The sequence below is a fragment of the Salvelinus sp. IW2-2015 genome, linkage group LG1 (assembly GCF_002910315.2).
Source record: "Salvelinus sp. IW2-2015 linkage group LG1, ASM291031v2, whole genome shotgun sequence".
NCBI classification, from domain to species: domain Eukaryota; kingdom Metazoa; phylum Chordata; class Actinopteri; order Salmoniformes; family Salmonidae; genus Salvelinus; species Salvelinus sp. IW2-2015.
Window position 1 is genome coordinate 39,811,541 of NC_036838.1, and position 21,633 is coordinate 39,833,173.

General features: G+C 46.0%; 2 protein-coding genes across 8 annotated transcripts in view; one reads left to right on the top strand and one right to left on the bottom strand.

The window, feature by feature from the left end:
- Positions 1–9,201, top strand: part of LOC111967511 (ethanolamine kinase 1) — a 21,658-nt gene extending 12,457 nt beyond the window's left edge. For both annotated transcript variants that reach the window (XM_023992595.2, XM_023992587.2), the window contains 8 exons: positions 2,069–2,206; positions 2,448–2,569; positions 2,940–3,080; positions 4,095–4,237; positions 4,382–4,465; positions 4,553–4,713; positions 4,820–4,893; positions 5,444–9,201. In XM_023992595.2, the coding sequence (XP_023848363.1) occupies positions 2,069–2,206; positions 2,448–2,569; positions 2,940–3,080; positions 4,095–4,237; positions 4,382–4,465; positions 4,553–4,713; positions 4,820–4,893; positions 5,444–5,516 (936 nt within the window). In that variant the 3' untranslated portion in view covers positions 5,517–9,201. The remainder of the gene's footprint in view (positions 1–2,068; positions 2,207–2,447; positions 2,570–2,939; positions 3,081–4,094; positions 4,238–4,381; positions 4,466–4,552; positions 4,714–4,819; positions 4,894–5,443) is intronic.
- Positions 9,202–9,634: 433 nt separating this feature from the next.
- LOC111967508 (transcription factor SOX-13-like) overlaps positions 9,635–21,633 on the bottom strand; it is a 49,977-nt gene continuing 37,978 nt past the window's right edge. For all 6 annotated transcript variants that reach the window (XM_070444879.1, XM_070444882.1, XM_070444880.1 and 3 more), the window contains 6 exons: positions 21,234–21,396; positions 18,306–18,424; positions 17,421–17,526; positions 16,975–17,145; positions 12,298–12,514; positions 9,635–11,857 (listed from right to left, as the gene is read on the bottom strand). In XM_070444879.1, coding sequence (XP_070300980.1) covers positions 11,590–11,857; positions 12,298–12,514; positions 16,975–17,145; positions 17,421–17,526; positions 18,306–18,424; positions 21,234–21,396 — 1,044 coding nt within the window. In that variant the 3' untranslated portion in view covers positions 9,635–11,589. The remainder of the gene's footprint in view (positions 11,858–12,297; positions 12,515–16,974; positions 17,146–17,420; positions 17,527–18,305; positions 18,425–21,233; positions 21,397–21,633) is intronic.

Consider the following 21,633-nt stretch of genomic DNA (forward strand, 5'->3'; position numbering starts at 1 on the left):
CCTGTGACTGAGAACGTGACACTGTTGACCTCCCAACACAGCTTTTCTCAATGGGAGCCACCCAAACAGGCTTTGTCCCCCTGCCTTTGTCCCTGTAACCCACACAGCCCCGCACAGCCACAGCCTAATACAGCCCCCACCAGGCATGGGTACGTGCCAGAAAGCGAGAGAGATGGAGGACAAACTGAGCGAGACTGGGAGGACAGACAGAGTGGTAGACTTATAGAGATGGAGAACATGTGAGTAACTAGTTGGAGAGAAGTGAAGGGAGTTGGGAGGGGGTTACTGGAACTGAACTGACTGAGCCACCTGGACAGGATTTGGAGGGGGTTACTGGAACTGAACTGACTGAGCCACCTGGACAGGATTTGGAGGGGTTACTGGAACTGAACTCGACTGAGCCACTCTGGACAGGATTTGGAGGGGGTTACTGGAACTGAACTGACTGACCCACCTGGACAGGATTTGGAGGGGGTTACTGGAACTGAACTGACTGAGCCACCTGGACAGGATTTGGAGGGGGTTACTGGAACTGAACTGACTGAGCCACCTGGACAGGATTTGGAGGGGGTTACTGAACTGAACTGACTGAGCCACCTGGACAGGATTTGGAGGGGGTTACTGGAACTGAACTGACTGAGCCACCTGGACAGGATTTGGAGGGGGTCGGGGGGCTTTCTGTTACTGTAAATATCTAGTGTCCAGTCCCAAACATCCTGCCCTCTGTCCCTACAAACACCAGAACCTACCAACACCCCAGTCACATCCCATTCCCATCACCTTTGACCTGCTTATTATCACACATTAATGCCATGTGGCCTTCTGCCAATTCTGATGTGTGTGTGCAAGAGATACTTCGTATCTTTTGCTTGTTTAATTTGTAGCCACAATAAAGTGATAGCCTACTAAGATATGCAGACGTTCTGTTCTCATTCAAAGAACATGTCACCTAAAACAGAATGTTCGTTAATAATTACCCCAGTTGTATTGGAGCTTATTGCCTGTGATACGTGGAGAAACTGACACACACTGAGGCAGGATGATCACAGGTCATAGAGGTGCAGTGTGTTCTGGGTCTGTGTAGACTGTCACGGGATAAAGCAGTCAAAAGCGGTATACGTGTGTGTGGTCACAACATGGTGCCGGTGTGCCCATCTCTCTGGTCAACCATGCTAGGAATGCCAGCTATGTAGGGGTGGGCGGCCAGAGAGCGGGCCAGTGTGGATGGGGCTAGTCGCTCTGCAATCTCTAGCTGTGGGGATGGATATCTGCCCACTGTCAAATCACTAGTCCAGATTGTCCACATTCCAGAGAGCATGAATATGGTCAGTTATTAGCCATTGGGTGGATCTCAATGGTCAGAAAGGAGATGGGGAGACTACACATGCAGACCATGACTTCCTGTGTGTTACTTTCTCCCCCAACAGTAGTCATTGAATGAAGTGGCTGGCATTGCAAACAGCTTCCTTGTCTGGGTGCCRTTAAACAAGTAGCCTAGCTGGAAAGCCCTTGCCCTTTGGCCCAGTTGTCCAGCTTCAGTATAGACATAACACAGAATACTGTAACTATCTCCGCTCATAAGATAAGCTAGCCAGACCTTCTAGTAAATGACTGTTGTGACTTCCTCAACCTTCTCATGGTCATCTAGGCCTATGCTTCCTGATATGACTCCTGGCAAGGATAGGCTTGTGCCTCAACTGACCTAGTGACAGTTAACTGGAGTAGACTCGCCTAAACTATACCTTCACTGGTGGGGAAGGGGGATACCTAGTCAGTTGTTTCAGTTGAATGCATTCAGTTGTACGTGTCTTCCCCATTTAACACAACCCCTCTGAATCAGAGAGGTGCGGGGGGCTGCCTTAATTGACTTCCACGTCATGGACCCGGGGAACAGTGGGTTAACTGCCTTGTTCAGGGACAGAACGACATACTTTTATTTACCTTGTCAGCTTGGGGATTCGATCCAGAAACCTTTTGGTTACTGGCCCAACACTCCTACCCGCCAGGCTACCTGCCGCCCCTACTGATGCATTTTTGCTGTATTAATCTCCCTCCCTCTCTTTCTCAGCTCTTCACTGATGGGACCACTAATAAGCTGGTGGGTTGTTATGTGGATGCCAGTCCAGAGGACGTGGTTCTGGTGCGTGTGTATGGGAACAAGACGGAGCTGATCGTCGACCGAGACAACGAGCTCAAGAGCTTCCAGGTGAACCACACACGTTCTCAAGAGCTTCCTGGTTCTCACACACGTTCTCAAGAGCTTCCTGGTTCTCACACAAACAGTTCACACATTTGACACTTCAGAGCGTTTCACTATCAAATTCAGGAACTAAGGGCCTCTACACTGGTAGCCAAGTTCAACTCCCTGTGTGTGGACCCATATGCAGGCTACTTCCTGGTGTGTCTTATGAGGTCATCGGTGTCTAATCCTTTGCATGTCTTTCCAGGTCCTACATGCTAACGGCTGCGCCCCGCGCCTCTACTGCACCTTCCAGAATGGCCTCTGCTACGAGTTCATGCAGGGGGACGCCCTCGGAACACAGGACGTCAGGGACCCTATCTTACTCAGGTGAGGACATTTACTAGAAAACCATCTTCAAGCTGATCCTGGTATCTGTCTAGTCTGCAGGGAAAGCCTGGTTTGGTGTGTAAATATACACACCCTCAATACAAGCTCATAGCGTAGCTGACTGCAAATGAGTCCATAGGGACTGCGTCTCTAGGCAGTCCTCAGCCCTGTTGGCTGCACCATGGAACTAGAATATGAACTGTGTAGAGTAAACACCATTTAAAAGGTCAAAAAACAGTCAAGTAAATTACTTTTTCATTGATCAGAACAGGATGCAGGACACAAACCTATTTTTGGGGGATAGGAATCATTCCGTAATGATTGTGTATTTCATCATACTTGCGGAATGATGTATTGTGTGTGTCCTCAGGCTAATATCCAGGGAGATGGCTCGTATCCATGCGATCCACGCACATAACGGCTGCGTCCCCAAACCCAACCTGTGGATCAAGATGAGGAAATATTTCTCTCTGGTCGCCACCGAGTTCACCGAGCAAGCCTCCAACGCCAGGTAAGAGGAACCTGAACACACTACTCTGTACCAGTTAACCTGAACACACACACACACACACACACACTTTGGCCCCTTCTTACTCAAGAAGGTATTTTCTTAAAAGGGTTTACTGTTCATACATGTGCTGGCCAGCTGTCTCCCAGTCCTGTCCTCAATGGCTGTATCTGCCTGGGTCTGCTATTAAGTCCTCTATACAGACTCCTATATAAGTGCGATCATAACAACAGTGCAGGGTAGAGGTGGATTATGGAGGCGGAGGTATGCACTGGGATAACAGATGTTTGCATACCACTTATCAGCCTGCCTAGAATGCCTGGGTAATGTAGCGAGCTAATGCGTCATTCAGCCAGCCTGCCTGCACTGTACAAACACACACACATGTAGACTCAACAACTGTGCCCCAGCCAGCACTGTCAGAGGAGGCTTCTGTCTTCTTGTGGGTGGGTACTGGCTGCTCCTCTACCCAGCCAACAGCAGAGATCTGGGCAGGCAGGGAGAAGAGAGCTGGGTGAGGCTCTGGGGACTTGGCCACTCAGTTGGCGAGAGGTGGCCTAGGTAGATGGTCCTCGGTGGTGATAGGCCATGGGAAGGTAGGTTACTGTTAGTAGGGAGCAGTCCAGCCAGTAGTAGCTGTTGCTGTACTACTAGTGGAAGAAGGTTAGAGGTGGGAGGCCCTGGACAGAGGGTTGAGTTAACACAATGGGAGTCAGTCAATCTTCTGGATGAACGCTTCAAGCCCATTACCACAGCACAGCGGCCGTTTCCCCTCTGCACTGCTCTACTGGGCACTCTGACTCTACGCAGTATACACACACACGCACTCCGTGTCTGATTTTAAACATTTAAGATAAAGACTAGCAATAAAAGCAACTTCCTCCTACCTCTCCCTTCCTCCTACCTCTCCCTTCCTCCTACCTCTCCCTTCCTCCTACCTCTCCCTTCCTCCTACCTCTCCCTTCCTCCTACCTCTCCCTTCCTCCTACCTTCCTCCTGTCTCCCCCATCTCTCCAGGATCCAGCAGGAGGTGCCCAGCCAGGCGGTGTTGGAGCAAGAGATGGTGTGGATGAAGGAACACTTGTCTCAGCTGGGCTCTCCTGTGGTCCTCTGTCACAACGACCTGCTCTGCAAGAACATCATCCACAACAGCAAAGAGGGTGAGATATGTCATCAGTTTAGAACATCATCCACAACAGCAAAGAGGGTGAGATATGTCATCAGTTTAGAACATCACCCAGGTGATCATCCACTTAATTATAACATCCACATGTTACTGATTCCAACCTCTCCATTTTCTCCAGGCCATGTCCGGTTCATAGACTATGAATACTCTAGTTACAACTTTCAGGCCTTTGACATCGGGAACCACTTCAACGAGTTTGCTGGTAAGAGGAGATACATGGGCTGTATCTTAGTCATGACATGCAGTGTGTGTGTATATGTAATGTGTGTGTGAACCTGTATGTTTACAGGTATGAGTGAGCTGGACTATGGGCTGTATCCTAGCCGTGAGATGCAGCTGGAGTGGCTGCGTGTGTATCTGCAGGCGTACAAACTGTCCACTAAGAAAGGAGAGGAGGTCAGYGACAGAGAGCTGGAGAGACTCTACGTACAGGTCAACAAGTTTGCTCTGGTGAGGAACACACACTGTCTCTCTCTCTCAATCAGATGACTTGGTAGATGCTGTGCTGAAACTTTGATTAGTTTGACCCTGTCTAACCACCGACCTCTCTCTGTAGGCGTCACACTTCTTCTGGGGCTTCTGGGCACTCATCCAGGCCAAGTACTCCTCCATTGATTTTGACTTCCTGGGGTAAGTTTGTGTGTAATGGTCTCCTGTGAAGTGATGTTAAAAGCTGTTGGTCTGCCTGTGGTGCATGTGAGTGAAAGGGATCATTTAATGTGGATGACAGACTGAAAGACAAACCCTGCAGTAAGCTCTGTGGTACAGSACAGTTTCCAATACACAGTTTCTACAAACACACACGCAGAGAAAGCTGACCGGTAGAGAAAGTAGGGAGAGAGTCTGCGAAAATAGAGGGAGAAAGGAAAGATGGCATAGAGAGTGAGAGCGGTCTCGTCTTGGGCCTGCAGAGGTGAAACTGACCCTGGTGGTTTGAGTGTCTGCAACCCAATCAGTCCTGCGGTGACGACAGAACTGTCCCCCCCCGGTCACCTGTATGAATGACATATTGCTCTTGACAGTTTAACAACCAGTCAATTGGAGCTGTCTGGGCTATTGTTATGGCTGCTRTTGGATACTTGGTGCTCTCATTAAGTCAAAATGGATGTTTCAAACTCTTCCGCTCTCTTTCAACACTTCCCTATCTCTCCCTCCCCCTTTTCCCCCATCTCTCCTGCAGGTATGCTGTGCTGCGCTTCAACCAATACTTCAAGACCAAACCTGCAGTGATGGCCCTACAGATCCCAGAATGAGAGGAGAAGAGAAGAAGAGAGGGACCCCATCACTGGCACTGACCAGTGGAGCAGACACACTTTGAGCAGGAGARGGCTGTGCTGGGGGATGAGGGACAAGGGTTGGGGTTGAGCATTATTAATGGGGTCGAGGGGTGGGGTAAATAACATTTAGAGGGCCGAGTGTGGATGGACCACAACATTTTTTCCTAACTCGGTCCCTGGCAACAAGCGCAAATACTATTTAATTCCTCTTSAACTCTGTCCACCTCTGTCTCACCAGTCAAGCTCATCAAGATTCCCCAAAACAGCCAGGGGTGGTCTGTGTGTAAATGTATCTTTATTTATTTATTCTGTGAAGAATTGATTGACCTAGTGATGTAAGATTCATTTCCCAGGCAGACGGGTAGCTGAGTCTGGGAGCGTTTGGTGCCAACATGGACAGTGTGCAGACAGAGTTCTGTTTATATGGGCTCTGAGTTTGCCCTGTGGTTGTGTTCAAGGCATGTAGTGTAGGAGAGAGGGCAGCCATCTTGTCCTTAATGTAGGCACTGATCTGAGAGGATTTCTTCAGCAATATGGTCATGGTTTCACCTTGAAAATAGTGTATTCATTYAACTCAGATCTACACGAAGTGGCTAGGGGTTGACGTAGAACTGAGAAGTTTTAGTTGCTTTGCAGTGAAGGTGGCATTGCCGTGTAGGTTAGAGAGGGGCTAGCCATGACAAGACAGTGATATGGTGGTTTAATAATGTCTGTGACAGCAGAGCTGCCTCTGTGGCCAGGAGCAGCTTTGCGTCACTGATGCTAAACTTTAAACCAGGGCCCTGTTCTCCCTCAGCCTCTTTTCCACCACGTTAGCTTTTATAGTTATGGTGACTCGCTCTGTTAAACTTTGCACTCAGACTACTCTGAAAATCACAACCTCAATCACCCCTGCCTTCCCCAGTATCTGACCCCTCTTCCTCCCCCTTTCTCTCACCTCCCTCTGCACTATTACACTTCCTCCTCTCTCGACTCTCTTGATTGGCTGAGGTGGTGGAGGGACTTTTGCCTGACGTGCACATATTCACTGTAACATCCCAACCTCCATCCATTCAGTCATAACTTCCCTAAAAAGGAGCCAGAATCTTATACAATGGGATATTGCGTGAACTGTCAGAGCCAGTCAATGCTTCAAAGGGTGTGGAATCACTAACCCCCAATGTTCTGAAGCTTATCAGGATGTGAGGTGGCCAAGGACAAGACAGCAGGGTGAAGTCCACACTGAGCCAGCAACCACGTCCTTCTCTGACTGACATCATGATCTTTGGAGGAACTCTAACACCTTTCTTTATCCCGGTCCCCCCTCCCTTCCTCTCCAGCCCCCTCAGATCAGAAGGTCAACATGTAAGGGGAACTAGAGGAGAGCCATGTTAGAGTATTAGGATATCGTACAGCCTGTCCTGTGATCCCTGCCCATGACCACTGGGGGAGACGGAGAGCGCWGATCCCTCCCCTGGCTGTCTCCTGTTACTGACAGGGTTAATAATTCACCAATATAGGAGGCTGCCAACTCTATGAAGGTGTTGAAGAGAAGGACTGTTGTGATGAGTCACTAGCCACGCTTGCCAGGCCTCTTAGTTCCCCTAGCAAACTCCAAAATGTGTTGTCTGGCTACACGGTGAGACTGATGAGCAGCCTCTTGACTCTCAGGAGAGCTTGCCTTTTTGTCCCTTGTCACTAGCTGTACAGGCAGGGAGGGTAGATGTCGTTTTCACCAGCTCTTGTCCTGGAGAGCTACAGTCTAGACACATGATTCAACTAATCATCATTATCCTGGTTCATTGAATCATGTGTGTTAGTGCTGGAATGACCCTGCACACCCTGTAACTGTCCAGGACCAAGGTTTTTGACTACTGGAGTAGTGTTAAGCAGAGCATCTGCAACATAGTAGATTGATGCAACAAATGGAAATGACTCATACTTGATGTAGGATTGTGTCCATTCTATACAGTACATTTCTATCTGCAACATTCCAAACCATTTATGTCATTGAGTCAGCATTTTTAAGTGAGTGGAATTGGTTAYGAGAATCTTGTAGTGTTTCCTAAATGTCTGGTCAAGGCCCTCTTGTATACATTTTGAAAGTCCGTTATGGACAGAGACAACACTTTGAAAGGCTTCAGGTGAGTCACAGCTCACCACCAACTGTTCTATGTCGGCCCAGGGTTGAACTAAGAGGACCAAGTGCAATGAATTCCTGTTTATCGTAGATGTACATATGTGAATGTGTTTCCTTTGAGTTGACCGTAACATTTCAATGAGACTCAAACTGTATTCCTGTTGGGGTGCATCTCAACCGTCTTAGTGGATTCCTTTCCTTCATCTACACTAATAGGAAACAATTGGATGGATGACAAATGAATCCACCATATTGCTTTCAGATGTGGTGTTTAAGGAGAGAAGAGGAAGACACTAGATGTAGACTGACCATAAGAGTATGAGGGAGATAAGGTGGTCGAATGTCAAGATGTTCTATGCACCAAAGCACACCTGGTGGTCTGTGGGTACGTTCAACTAAACTAGTCAGTCACTAGATTGCCAAGCTACAACAAACAGAAGTGGCAACATAGGTTAATGGTTAAAATGTGTGATTAGAAAGCAACAGCCTACTTCYGTCCATTCTAGCTTGGCCAGATAGTGATGACTGTAAATGTCTGCTTCCTGAATGCACAACCAAAAATTACCCTGGGTTTCATGGAAATGCACCCCACTTATTGAAGTGGTAGACCAACTACGGCAGGCTAGGGCTGCTTTCCTATTCTTAAACATGACCCCCATTCTGCCTATGCCCTTGTTAACTCCCTTCACGAAATGTAAACGATTATGCTTATTGCTACTACTAGCCTTTTGATAGCATGATGGTAGAAACTCCCTCCAGCCTAACACCTATCCAATACTCTCAGATCTTTGAGGGCAAGCCAGCAGGAGCAGATGGAGTGGGTTCAAGAATCGGAGTGCTCGTAGGTCTACTAGTAAAAGCTGTAAAGTAGTGTTGAGTTTTTATACACTATTACAGCTCATGCCTTCACTGGACAAACGTTGAAAGAGCKTTTGAATGTGTCCTAGAAGACTTTGCATTTGAAGTAAAGGAAGTAAGTTCCCCATTTAGAAAAAAAGCCAATAATACACATACAGGAAGTTAAGTGTGCACTAATGTGGGACTTGATTTTATTCTCCCAACATAACCCTGTTAACATAACCCTGTTCCCAACATAACCCTGTGGATATGTGCTGACTGGCAGGGTTACATCCTGACGCTGGTATTTGTAGGCTAGAGATGTGTTGAAGGGGGTATTTATTGGGTGAATCTCATGTTTTTATTTTACTTTTTCTATATACATACCAAAATGGTTAACTTCATAAGTCTTGCAGTTCATTTGAAATTAACTTGTGTGAATATACTAAATTGACAACTTGAAAACACACTACAGAAAACTAGATTTTACTCTCTCCATATTCTTTTTTTTTGTACATGGTTTTGACTGATTTGAATTTTAGGTGAGTGTAGGGAGTCAGCATTAAGGCCAGCAGAGACAGAGGTTGTAAATACTAAGAAATACTGTGAATCTGACTACAGTGATCCTCCACACTTCTGTGAGTGCTGGGGAGAGTAATTTAACATTGGTCAGTAAATATTTCCATTAAAAAACATTGAACTATTTGTTGTGTATGCATGTGAGTGACAACACCAACCTTGATGGGGTAAAATGTTTTGTCTTCACTAGTTTCCTGTCTGGCCCTGGRAGAGGGAAGACCACCAAGGGGGCTCCACTGCTGAAGATATCCTAATACACTGCTCTGATGACATGAAGTGACCTATCACTGCCATTGCATTTCTATAGGAGTTGACTTCTATGCATTTGGTCAGTAATTTAGCATGATTTATGACTATTTGCCTTCTAGTTTCACTATAGGCCAGGCTGATGATAAGCAACTGTTTATGTAAGGTCCTAAATATCGTTACCATGAGGACTGAGGTGGAAATTCACCTTGGTAACCTGAGTCAGTATGGTAAGAACTTATTGGACTGCACTCCTGTGGGGATAAAGGAGCACGTGATTGCAGCTGAACACAGAAAAGATAACAGCCACAAATGTAACACAACCAATTTTATTATTTTCCAAAAAACAAAACCACAACTTAGAAAACATACAGAGAAAGGTACACCTTTAAATTACACAGGCTCTTATAAACAAAATAAAATCTATCTATATTTACAACAGCAGGGGTGACAACAGGTGAAAGTTCTCTTCTGGGTTTCTGTCATAATTAGAAATGTTCTCTGATACATCTGTCTCTATACAGCGCCATCCCCTTGGCTCTGGGTTGAAGTTGTACTTAGCAAGAGTTTTATCTTACCTTAAMATTATAGGCAAAGGTGTAAAACTGACCATAGATCAGTGTCCAGGGGCCACTTCATTCTACTCCCCAAGCAAGGCTTACCAAATGCTTTACAACAGTGGAACAGCAACTAACCCCAGGCCTGCCTCAGTTAACAATACGATTACACCACAAATGTGACCTCTTCTGTCCAGTACATTGTGATGAAGGCTGCATCCCAACAGTCTAAGATGCCTTACTATTCTGTTTCTCCATCTGATAACATGGGTTAAACTTTCATTTCACCTGTCCATTTCTATTAGGTCAGCGCAGATGGAGATGAAGCGACATTAGGACTATTGAGATGGAGCCCTGTTGTGTAAAGGCAAACTGCAGTACATGGACAGAGAAACAGCTGTGGTCAAGACAAGAGGCCAGGGTGTCAGGATACAAAGTGTTCAGGCCAACCTTTGAGTTCAATACCCACACGCACACTCAAAGAAACACACATTTTACAGAACATTTGTATAACGTTCTGTGACAAGTACATTGTAAACCCGCGTTAAAAATAAATTGATTGACAGACATTATGCACACATCACATACAGCTTGTACACAACTAGAGAATAGAGAAGGATGAGATCAATCTAGAATAAGGGCTTGGAGGGAGATTCCTTAGACATTTCTCATTACACTAGATGTCACTGCTGATCAACTATCGCAAGTGCAAAAACTGAAACACTGGGTGCATCCTGATAGTCTAAAGTGGCTTCCTCGTCTCCTTTACTCCACCTGCACTGAAGTGAAATAAACTCTCGCACAAGGAATCCCCCATATTGCCTTATCCTATGTTTTGTTGTCAGTGCATGTGAAGGAGAGGATATAAGGAGACAAGTTTAGACTATTTTGGTGCAGCCTTTCTGTCTGTTTGGAGATGAAAGTGTATTCTTACAGAGTGCATCTCATTACCTATGCTTGACCAGTGCATTGGCTAATAATGGGGATTATTCAACCTCTATCACCACAGACTAGGTCATCTGTGTAAATATTGAGAATAAAAATAAAAATCTTTATTTCTAGCGATCGGGATATTTCATGGTGCTGTGCCCATTCTAAACAGCAGAGGGCAGCACTCCTTCAGAATCAGAACTCTCCCTAATTACTGATGCATGTAGTTCGGGAGAGATCAGATGTTTCATACCCTGGCCCTAATATTTTGAAGGATATGGTCTAGAAATAATAGATGTGTGTTTAGGGAAACATCTAGTCAATATGCCTGTTGGTGACAGTAATGAACCCCAAGTCTAATCCAGTGTATCAACTCATTCCACATTGTGAATGTACCTTTATTACTAGCTACATGGACAATGATCTTTTAGATTCAGCTGCCAGATTTATGAGTAAATGTCAGACACYTTTAACGTCGTAACAAACGACTGTCTCCTACTAACCCTAACATGTCATGGGCTCTGCTGACATGGTCATATCACATGGCTAAGATTTAACCGTTGAACTCTTGACACACTTGATGTGGACCAAGATCCCCTTCATCACACACACACACCTTTTCATTCAGTTCTCTACACACACATACTCCTCTTTCTCTCTGTTCCGCTCTCCTTTTTCCCCTTCCTTCTCTGTCAGTGAGGAGAACTAGCTCTCCCTTACTCCTTTATCCCTATTAAAAACTCTGTCCCTCTCGCTCTCTCCCTTCCTCTCTCCCTCCCACTCAGTCAGTGAGGAGAACTAGCTCTCCCTCGCTCCTCTCTCCTCTGTCACTCTCCTCCCCCTCGCTGTACGGTGGCCTCTCTCTGTGGAGGGGAGTGGGTGTGATCTGCCCGTCAAGTCTGCGAGGAGGCGGAGCCTCCAACCCTCGTGGCAGGTAGTGCTCCAATAGCGCGGGGTGGAATGGCACCGTCGGCATGGAGACYGTTCCACCGCCGCCTGGGTATTGGCCCTCGCCTGGAGCGTAGTGCAGCTTCTGCGGCTCTGATTGACTGGAAGACAGACAGGACGTTGGTGCTGGAATGTACAACAATTCYCAAATCCTTGTCTAGATCTGAAAGGACTGGATAGGTGTTTGCCCTGAGGCACGGCTGTATGTAGGAGTCTACCACCATGTCTCAGGACATGTCCATACCCAGAGAAGAGGACTGGACTGAAGAAAACAAAYCACTCGAAGCTGCTGTTACTCGAGCAGTTTTACAGTCATAGAGAACAATAGAGCAGAGTTTTATTCACTATGAGAGAAGACATAACCAGCTGAAGGCCTGCATTTCTATTTAACCACAGTGGGTTTGTTTGTGTTCTTACAGAAAAAGCACAAGGGACKAGAGCAGAGTTTGTTTCGCTAAGAGCTCTCTGTATAATATCAACTCAGGTTTTATTCACTGTCAGAGCCAATCTCTAACAGAACATCATCTCCAGTGTGTGTTACCTGTGTGTGTATGCCCCTCTCTGCTCCTGTCTCCGGCTCTTCATCATGGCTTTGTACTCGCCCACCCTGAGTCTCCGCCCCTCCACGATGCAGGTGCGTTTGGGGCGGGGCTTGTATTTGTAGTCGGGGTAACGCTCCAGGTGCTGTCGGCTCAGCCTGGCCTGCTCCTCATAGTAGGGCTGCTTCTCCTGGTTAGACATAGACTTCCATCTAGTTCCTGGAGGGAAGGAGGGACACAGACAAACAGAGAGAGAGAGACAATGTCAGACTAAAGAACAGAGGACTTTCTGTACAAGAATACATTGGCTTTTCCTAGTTAGGAAAGGGGGGGGGCAGCATTGGAGTGGGTCGAGAGCTTCAAGTTCCTCGGTGTCCAAATCACTAAGGACTTAAAATGGTCCACACACGTGCGCACAGTTGTGAAGAACGCGAGACAGAACTTCTTCCTCCTCAGAGGTTGAAAAGGTTTGGCATTGGCCCTCAAATCCTCAAAAAGTTATACAGCTGCACCACTGAGTGTGTATTGACTGGCTGGATCACTGCTTGGTATGGCAACAGCACCGCCCTCTATCGCATAGCACTACAGAGGGTGGTGCGGACAGCCCAGTACATCACCGGGGCCAAGCTCCCTGCCATCCATGACCTTTATATCAGGCGGTGTGAAAGGAATGCCCGGAAAATCATTAAAGACAGCAACCAACCAAGCCATAGACTGTTCTCCTGSTTCTGCACAGCAAGCAGTAGCGGTGCATCAAGTCTGATACCAACAGGCTCCTGAACAGATTCTATGCCCAAGCCATAAATAAGACTGTGTAGCCATTAGCTATTTAGCAGTGAGTTGACCCTTGTATGTTTCTTTTCTTTTTTTTGCACCGTCTATGCACACTCACAGGATTCTACACTCACACACACATGCAATCATCATATACGCTGCTTTTAATCTGTTTATCATATATCCTGATGCCTAGTCACCTTACCCCTATACATATCTACCTCCATCACTCCAGTATCCCTGTCACCTTACCCCTATACATACAGTTGAAGTCGTAAGTTTACATACACAGATTGGAGTCATTAAAACTCGTTTTTCAACCACTCCACACATTTCTTGTTAACAAACTATAGTTCTGGCAAGTCAGTTAGGATATCTACATTGTGGTTGACAAGTAATTTTTCCAACAATTGTTTACAGACAGATTATTTCACTGTATCACAATTCCAGTGGGTCAGAAGTTTACAAACACTAAGTTGACTGTGCCTTTATACAGTCGTGGCCAAAAGTTGAGAATGACAAATATTAATTTCCGCAAAGTTTGCTACTTCAGTGTCTTTAGATATTTGTCAGATGTTACTATGGAATACTGAAGTATAATTACAACCATTTCATAAGTGTCAAAGGCTTTTATTGACAATTACATGAAGTTGATGCAAAGAGTCAATATTTGCAGTGTTAATCCTTCTTATTCAAGACCTCTGCCATCCACCCTGGCATGCTGTCAATTAACTTCTGGGCCACATCCTGACTGATGGCAGACCATTCTTGCATAATCCAATGCTTGGAGTTTGTCAGAATGTGGGTTTTTGTTTGTCCATCCGCCTCTTGAGGATTGACCACAAGATCTMAATGGGATTAAGGTCTGAGGAGTTTCCTGGCCATGGACCCAAAATATCGATGTTTTGTTCCCCGAGCCACTTAGTTATCACTTTTGCCTCATGGCAAGGTGGTCCATCATGCTGGAAAAGGCATTGTTCGTCACSAAACTGAATGGTTGGGAGAAGTTGCTCTCAGAGGATGTGTTGGTACCATTCTTTATTCATGGCTGTGTTCTTAGGCAAAATTGTGAGTGAGCCCACTCCCTTGGCTGAGAAGCAACCCCACACATGAATGGTCTCAGGATGCTTTACTGTTGGCATGACACAGGACTGATGGTAGCGCTCACCTTGTCTTCTCCGGACAAGCTTTTTTCTGGATGCCCCAAATAATCGGAAAGGGGACTCAGAGAAAATGACTTTACCCCCAGTCCTCAGCAGTACAATCCCTGTACCTTTTGCCGAATATCAGTCTGTCCCTGATGTTTTTCCTGGAGAGAAGTGGCTTCTTTGCTGCCCTTCTTGACACCAGGCCATCCTCCAAAAGTCTTCGCCTCACTGTGCGTACAGATGCACTCACACCTGCCTGCTGCCATTCCTGAGCAAGCTCTGTACTGGTGGTACACCGATCCCGCAGCTGAATCAACTTTAGGAGACGGTCCTGGCGCTTGCTGGACTTTCTTGGGCACCCTGAAGCCTTCTTCACAACAACTGAACCGCTCTCCTTGAAGTTCTTGATGATCCGATAAATGGTTGATTCAGGTGCAATCTTACTGGCAGCAATATCCTTGCCTGTGAAGTCCTTTTTGTGCAAAGCAATGATGACGGCACGTGTTTCCTTGCAGGTAACCATGATTGACAGAGGAAGAACAATGATTCCAAGCACCACCCTCCTTTTGAAGCTTCCAGTCTCTTATTCAAATTCAATCAGCATGACAGAGTGATCTCCAGCCTTGTCCTCGTCAACACTCACACCTGTGTTAACGAGAGAATCACTGACATGATGTCAGCTGGTCATTTTGTGKCAGGGCTGAAATGCAGTGGAAATGTTTTTGGGGGGATTCAGTTCATTTGCATGGCAAAGAGGGACTTTGCAATTAATTGCAATTCATCTGCTCACTTCATAACATTCTGGAGTATATGTAAATTGCCATCATATGTGTCATTCAAAACATTTGGCTACGACTGTACAGCTTGGAAAATTCCAGAAAATTATGCCATGGCTTTAGAAGCTTCTGATAGTCTAATTAACATAATTTGAGTCAATTGGAGGTGTACCTGTGGATGTATTTCAAGGCCTACCTTCAAACTCAGTGCCTCTTTGCTTGACATCATGGGAAAATCWAAAGAAATCAGCCAAGACCTCAGAAAAAAAAGTGTAGACCTCCACAAGTCTGGTTCATCCTTGGGAGCAATTTCCAAATGCCTGAATGTATCACGTTCATTTGTACAAACAATAGTACGCAAGTATAAACATCATGGGACCAAGCAGCCGTCATACCGCTCAGGAAGGAGACACGTTATGTCTCCTAGAGATGAACGTACTTTGATGCGAAAAGTGCAAATCAATCCCAGAACAACAAAGGACCTTGTGAAGATGCTGGAGGAAATAGGTACAAAAGTATCTATATCCACAGTAAAACGAACCCTATATCGACATAACCCGAAAGGCCACACAGCAAGGAAGAATCCACTGCTCCAAAACCGCCATAAAAAAGCCAGACTACGGTTTGCAACTGCACATGGGGACAAAGATCATACTTCTTGGAGAAATGTCCTCTGGTCTGATGAAACAAAAATAGAACTGTTTAGCCATAATGACCATCGTTATGTTTGGAGGAAAAAGGGGGAGACTTGCAAGCCGAAGAACACCATCCCAACCGTGAGGCACGGGGGTGGCTGCATCATGTTGTGGGGGTGCTTTGCTGCAGGAGGGACTGGTGCACTTCACAAAATAGATGGTATCATGAGGAAGAAAAATTATGTGGATATATTGAAGCAACATCTCAAGACATCAGTCAGGAAGTTAAAGCTTGGTCGCAAATGGGTCTTCCAAATGGACATTGACCCCAAGCATACTTCCAAAGTTGTGGCACGAGGGCTTAAGGACAACAAAGTCAAGGTATTGGAGTGGCCATCACAAAGCCCTGACCTCCCATAGAAAATATGTGGGCAGAACTGAAAAAGTGTGTGTGAGCAAGGAGGCCTACAAACCTGACTCAGTTACACCAGCTCTGTCAGGAGGAATGGGCCAAAATTCACCCAATTTATTGTGGGAAGCTTGTGAAAGGCTACCTGAAACGTTTGACTAAAATGTCAGGAATTGTTAAAGAGTTCAAATGTATTTGGCGAAGGTGTATGTAAACTTCCGACTTCAACTGTATCTACCTCCATCACTCCAGTATCCTGCACATTGTAAATATAGTGTTGGATACTGACCCCGTACATAGCTTCTTACTTTCTCATGTTCTTCTTATTTCTAATTGTATTTCTCGTATGTTTTTGTTCTGTTATTTTTAGTACTACATTGATATTTATTACAGTATTGTTGTTGTTGGGTTTAGAGCAAGAAAGGCATTTCACTGCACTTGTGCTCGTGACATTAAAACTAGTTGGACACAGACTTCCAGAGAAAGGAGTTAGCTGAACTACGTTCGATGGGGAGGGAGGGATAGCATGAGTGTCTCCAGTGCTCCACAATGGAATGGAATGTGAGTGTTTGGTCAGAGGAAAGGGGTGCGTGGCTGTATTTGTGTGTGGGGGGGGGGGTTCCTGTCACCAGGGGAAGCAGGTGGCAGATCGTGCCCTCGCATGTCCCCTCTGTGCCAGGACTACAGGAGGTGACACACCCGGAATAGATACACACACACACACACACACACAAACAATATTTATACAAAGACTATACACAAACGCACAATTACAGTGCTCATTGACTGACAGCATGTGTGTGTTTTGCATGTCAATTCAATTTCACATGACTCTATTAATCCCAATCAGTGCATTAATCGCAATTAGTGCATGCTTTATGTCCCATGTGTGTGTATGTGTGTGTGTGTGTGTGTGTGTGTGTGTGTCCATGCTCACCCAGTATCTTGCTGATGGAGGAGTTGTGCATGTCAGGGAAGGCCTGTAGTATACGGCGCCTCTCGTCTTTGGCCCAGACCATGAAGGCGTTCATGGGTCTCTTGATGTGGACGGAGGAGGGGGGGCTGCGAACCTCTGCAAACAACCCCACACTAGGAGCAGACAGGGGGCCTGCAGGAGGGGGACAGAGTGGGTGGGGGGGGACAGTCAGTGGCCAACAACAAATCTACTTTCCTTCAAGTTCACTGGTAAAAGAACAGGAAAGGTGAAAACAAATACTGGACAAGAAATCCTCCATGTTGCTTTCCCCTGCTCTGTGTGTTGTGTGTTCAGATCAGTGTAGATAAAGGAAAGGAGAACATTTAAGCTCTAGACTTACTACGATGCTTCCCCTCTACCATCTAAACCACATGTTATTATTGATCAGGCAGTTTTAGAGGGCCTACCCTCAGAGTCACTGCTGTGGTGGTCCTCGTTGGTTTGGCGGGTTTGTCTGTTCTCTCCCCGGTCTTGGTGTGGCAGCCTGTCGCTGCGACCAGACTCCTTATGCTCCTACACAGAGACAGAGAGAGTTACACACACCTGACAGACACAGGCCTACACCTTAACCCACATCACATGGGTACACAAATKTGAATGTTGCGGCAGTAAAAACAGGTCTGAAGAGAGCATTTTTCATTATCTCTCTGTGTGTGTGTGTGGAACAGCACTATTTCTGGCTGAGCAGGAAGAGGTTTCTCATGTCAGCCGGTGTTTGAAAGCAGGGCTGGAAACGCAAAAGCAAGAAATAGAGGGATGAGGAKGAGAGAATTGTGTTTTTAGACCTGAGGGAAGGAAGGAGAGGATGGCGGAGGGGTGAAAGACATAAGGACTCTCCTCTATGATGGCACCAAATGCTCCACAACAATGACATTGTCACTGCTGAAGAAAGGACTTGTCTTGGAGATTTTGGTGCCATTGTGGAGTCCATGAAAAGTCTACATTTCAAACACACTTGGCCGAACACTGTATCTATGGCTCTGGAGAGAAAAGGAGGAGGAGAGAGAGAAGGCAGAGAGGAGGGGAGCGGTGTGTTACAGTGGACAAAGGAGAAAGGTGAGTCATCACCAGTGTTTATAAGAACACTGTTGTGAGTTTACAGCAGCTGTTGTTCCTGCTTGAGAACATGGCTGAGACTTTCTCAGTGTGTGTGTGTAGCTGAGACATTCTCCAGTCTATAACAGCAACTGTGAGACGACGGATCCCTGTAACCCTAAACCTGGCCCTGAACCCACCCACGACCCTAAGCCTGCGTGTGTGACAGGAGAGAGTGACTTTAGACAATGGCTTACCATCCTGGCAGTGCTGTCTCTCTCTCGCTCCCTCTCTCTTCCGCCCGGCCCATGACTCCACAGCAGCTGCTGGGCATCGTGGATGGCCTGGGTCACCACATCCCCCTCTCCCAGGAAACCTGTGAGTGAGTGAGTGAGTGAGTGAGTGAGTGAGTGAGTGAGTGAGTGAGTGAGTGAGAAAGGAGAAAAAAAAAAAACAGGGAAAAATTGTCATTAAAAGCTCAAATGGGCAGGGCACCGACAAAGGGTTGCAAATGTCAATATAAAAGTGAGTCAAAGTATCGGAGTACAACCTATTGCATCTGAGAGGAAACGGGGATGGTAGCGCACAAGCCCTGAAGTCAAAGGAGGAACAGGTTCTCTCACCACACACACAGTCAGGGTGTTGACATGTCTGAAGCTGAGGAATGGCATGAGCGGAGGTAGGCGTGTGTGTGCGTATACATACAGGCAGTTAATTAGGTACACCCATCTAGTACCGGGCCATAACCCCTCTTTGCCTCCAGAACAACCTGAATTATTCGGGGAATGGATTCTACAAGGTGTGCGTTTCAAACATTGCTCAATTGGTGTCAAAAGACCTAACGGGTGCCAGGAAAACATTCCCCACACCAATACACCACCAGCCTGTACCGTTGACACCAGGCAGGATGGGGCCATGGACTCATGCTGCTTACGCCAAATCCAGACTGCCATTAGCATGACGCAACAGGAACCAGGATTCATTGGACCAGGCAATGTTTTTCCACTCTTCAATTGTCCAGTGTTGGTGATCGTGTGCCCACTGGAGCCACTTCTTCTTGTTTCTAGCTGATATCAGTGGAACCTGGTGTGATCGTCTGCTGCAATAGCCCATCCCCGACAAGGATCTACGAGTTGTGCATTCCGAGATGCCGTTCTGCACACTACTGTTGTACTGTGGCGTTATTTGCCTGTTTGTGGCCCGCCTGTTAGCTTGTACGATTCTTGCCATTCTCTTTCAACCTCTCTCATCAACGAGCTGTTTTCGCCCACAGGACTGCCCATGACAGTGTGTTTTTTCTTTGTCACACCATTCTTGGTAAACCCTAGACACGGTCGCGCGTGAAAAGCCCAGTAGGTCGACAGTTTAAGATACTGGAACCGGCGTGCCTTTCATGGACGATCATAACAGACTCAGTTGCTTAGGTCACTTGTTTTGCCTATTCTAAATGTTCAATCAAACAGTAACCGAATGCCTCGATGCCGGTTTGTCTACTTTATATGGCAAGTTACGGCCTTGTGACTGTCTGTAAGGAGCGAACCATGTGTAGCATTTTCATGTACCTAACAAACTGGCCAGCGTGTGTGTGTGTGTGTGTGCACACACTACCTTTCAAAAGTTTGGGGTCACTTAGAAATGTCCTTGTTTTTGAAAATCAATTTTTTTGAATCAATCTTTAGAATGTTGTTAACATACATCTTGAATAGCGTTCCAACCGGAGAATTACATTGACTTCAGATGAGCGATGGAACGGAGCTGCCTCTCACGTGAACGCGCGTGGTCAAAGCATGGTCACCTCATGGCAGTGGTGACTCATTCCTGTCTCCTTCGGCCCCCCCTTCACATTAGTCATCAGACAAAGTTCTATTGACTGTTGACATCTAGTGGAAGCCGTAGGAAGTGAAAACTCATCCATATCTCGCTGTAATTTCAATGGGAGTTTAGTTGAAAATCTACCAGCCTCCAAACAGGAAGTGGAACTTCTCATGTTTTTGCCTGCAATATGAGTTCTGTTATACTCACAGACATAATTCAAACAGTTTTAGAAACTTCMGAGTGGTTTCTATCCAATACTAATAATAATATGCATATATTAGCAACTATGGCTGAGGAGCAGGCCGTTTACTCTGGGCACCTCTGTGCACCTTTCATCCAAGCTACTCAATACTGCCCCTGCAGCCATAAGAAGTTAACCAGAATAGAAAGAGGAGTGGGTTTGAGAAAGACGCCTCACGTCCTCAATTGGCAACTTCATTAAATAGTACCCGCAAAACACCAGTCTCAACGTCAACAGTGAAGAGCGGACTCCGTGTTCCTCTGTCCAGTGTCTGTGTTCTTTTGCCCATCATAATATTTTATTTTATTGGCCAGTCTGAGATATGGCTTTTTCTTTGCAACTCTGCCTAGAAGGCCAGCATCCTGGAGTCGACTCTTCACTGTTGACGTTGAGACTGGTGTTTTGCAGGTACTATTTAATGAAGCTGCCAGTTGAGGACTTGTGAGGCGTCTGTTTCTCAAGCTAGACACTCTAATATACTTGTCCTCTTGCTCAGTTGTGCACCGGGGCCTCCCACTCCTCTTTCTATTCTGGTTAAAGCCAGTTTGCGCTGTTCTGTGAAGGGAGTAGTACACAGCGTTGTACGAGATCTTCAGTTTCTTGGCAATTTCTTACATGGAATAGCCTTCATTTCTCAGAACAAGAATAGACTGACGAGTTTCAGAAGAAAGGTCTTTGTTTCTGGCAATTTGGAGCCTGTCATCGAACTTACAAATGCTGATGCTCCAGATATTCAACTAGTCTAAAGAACGCCAGTTTTATTGCTTCTTTAAATCAGCACAACAGTTTTCAGCTGTGCTAACGTAATGCAAAAGGGTTATCTAATGATCAATTGGCCTTTTAAAATGATAAACTTGGATTAGCTAACACAACGTGTCTTTGTAACACAGAGTGATGGCTGCTGATAATGGTATTCTGTTTGCCTATGTAGATATTCCATTTTTTATTTTTTATTAAATACGCCGTTTCCAGCTACAATTGTCATTTACAACATTAACAATGTCAACACTGTATTTCTGATCAATTTTATGTTATTTTAAATGGACAAAAAATGTGCTTCTTTCAAAAACAAGGACATTTCTAAGTGACCCCAAACTTTTGAATGTAGTGTATGTGTGTGTATACTGACCCAGGTTAAGTGCAGGCCGTGAAGGGCTGTCTCTATGGTTGTCCCTGGGTCTGTACCCACCCTGCAGAGTCAGCGAGCCCAGCTCAAAGGTCTGCGGGCTGGGGCTCTTCCCCATGTCCATTCCCTTGGGCTTGGAGGTCAGATTCAGAGGCTGGCTGGCTTCCTAAGGGGATGAAAGACAAAAGAGTAGACAATTAGCAGTGTGTCAGCCCAACACAAAAAAACACATTCAGAATACACGCTTACATGCTTAGTTCAGTCAATATAACACACACACACACACAACTTCCAATTCTCATCAAAGTCAATATAACACACACACACAACTTCCAATTCTCATCAAAGTCAATATAACAAACACACCCATGTATGGGGTGGGTGTGTATGTTAGGGTTATGAA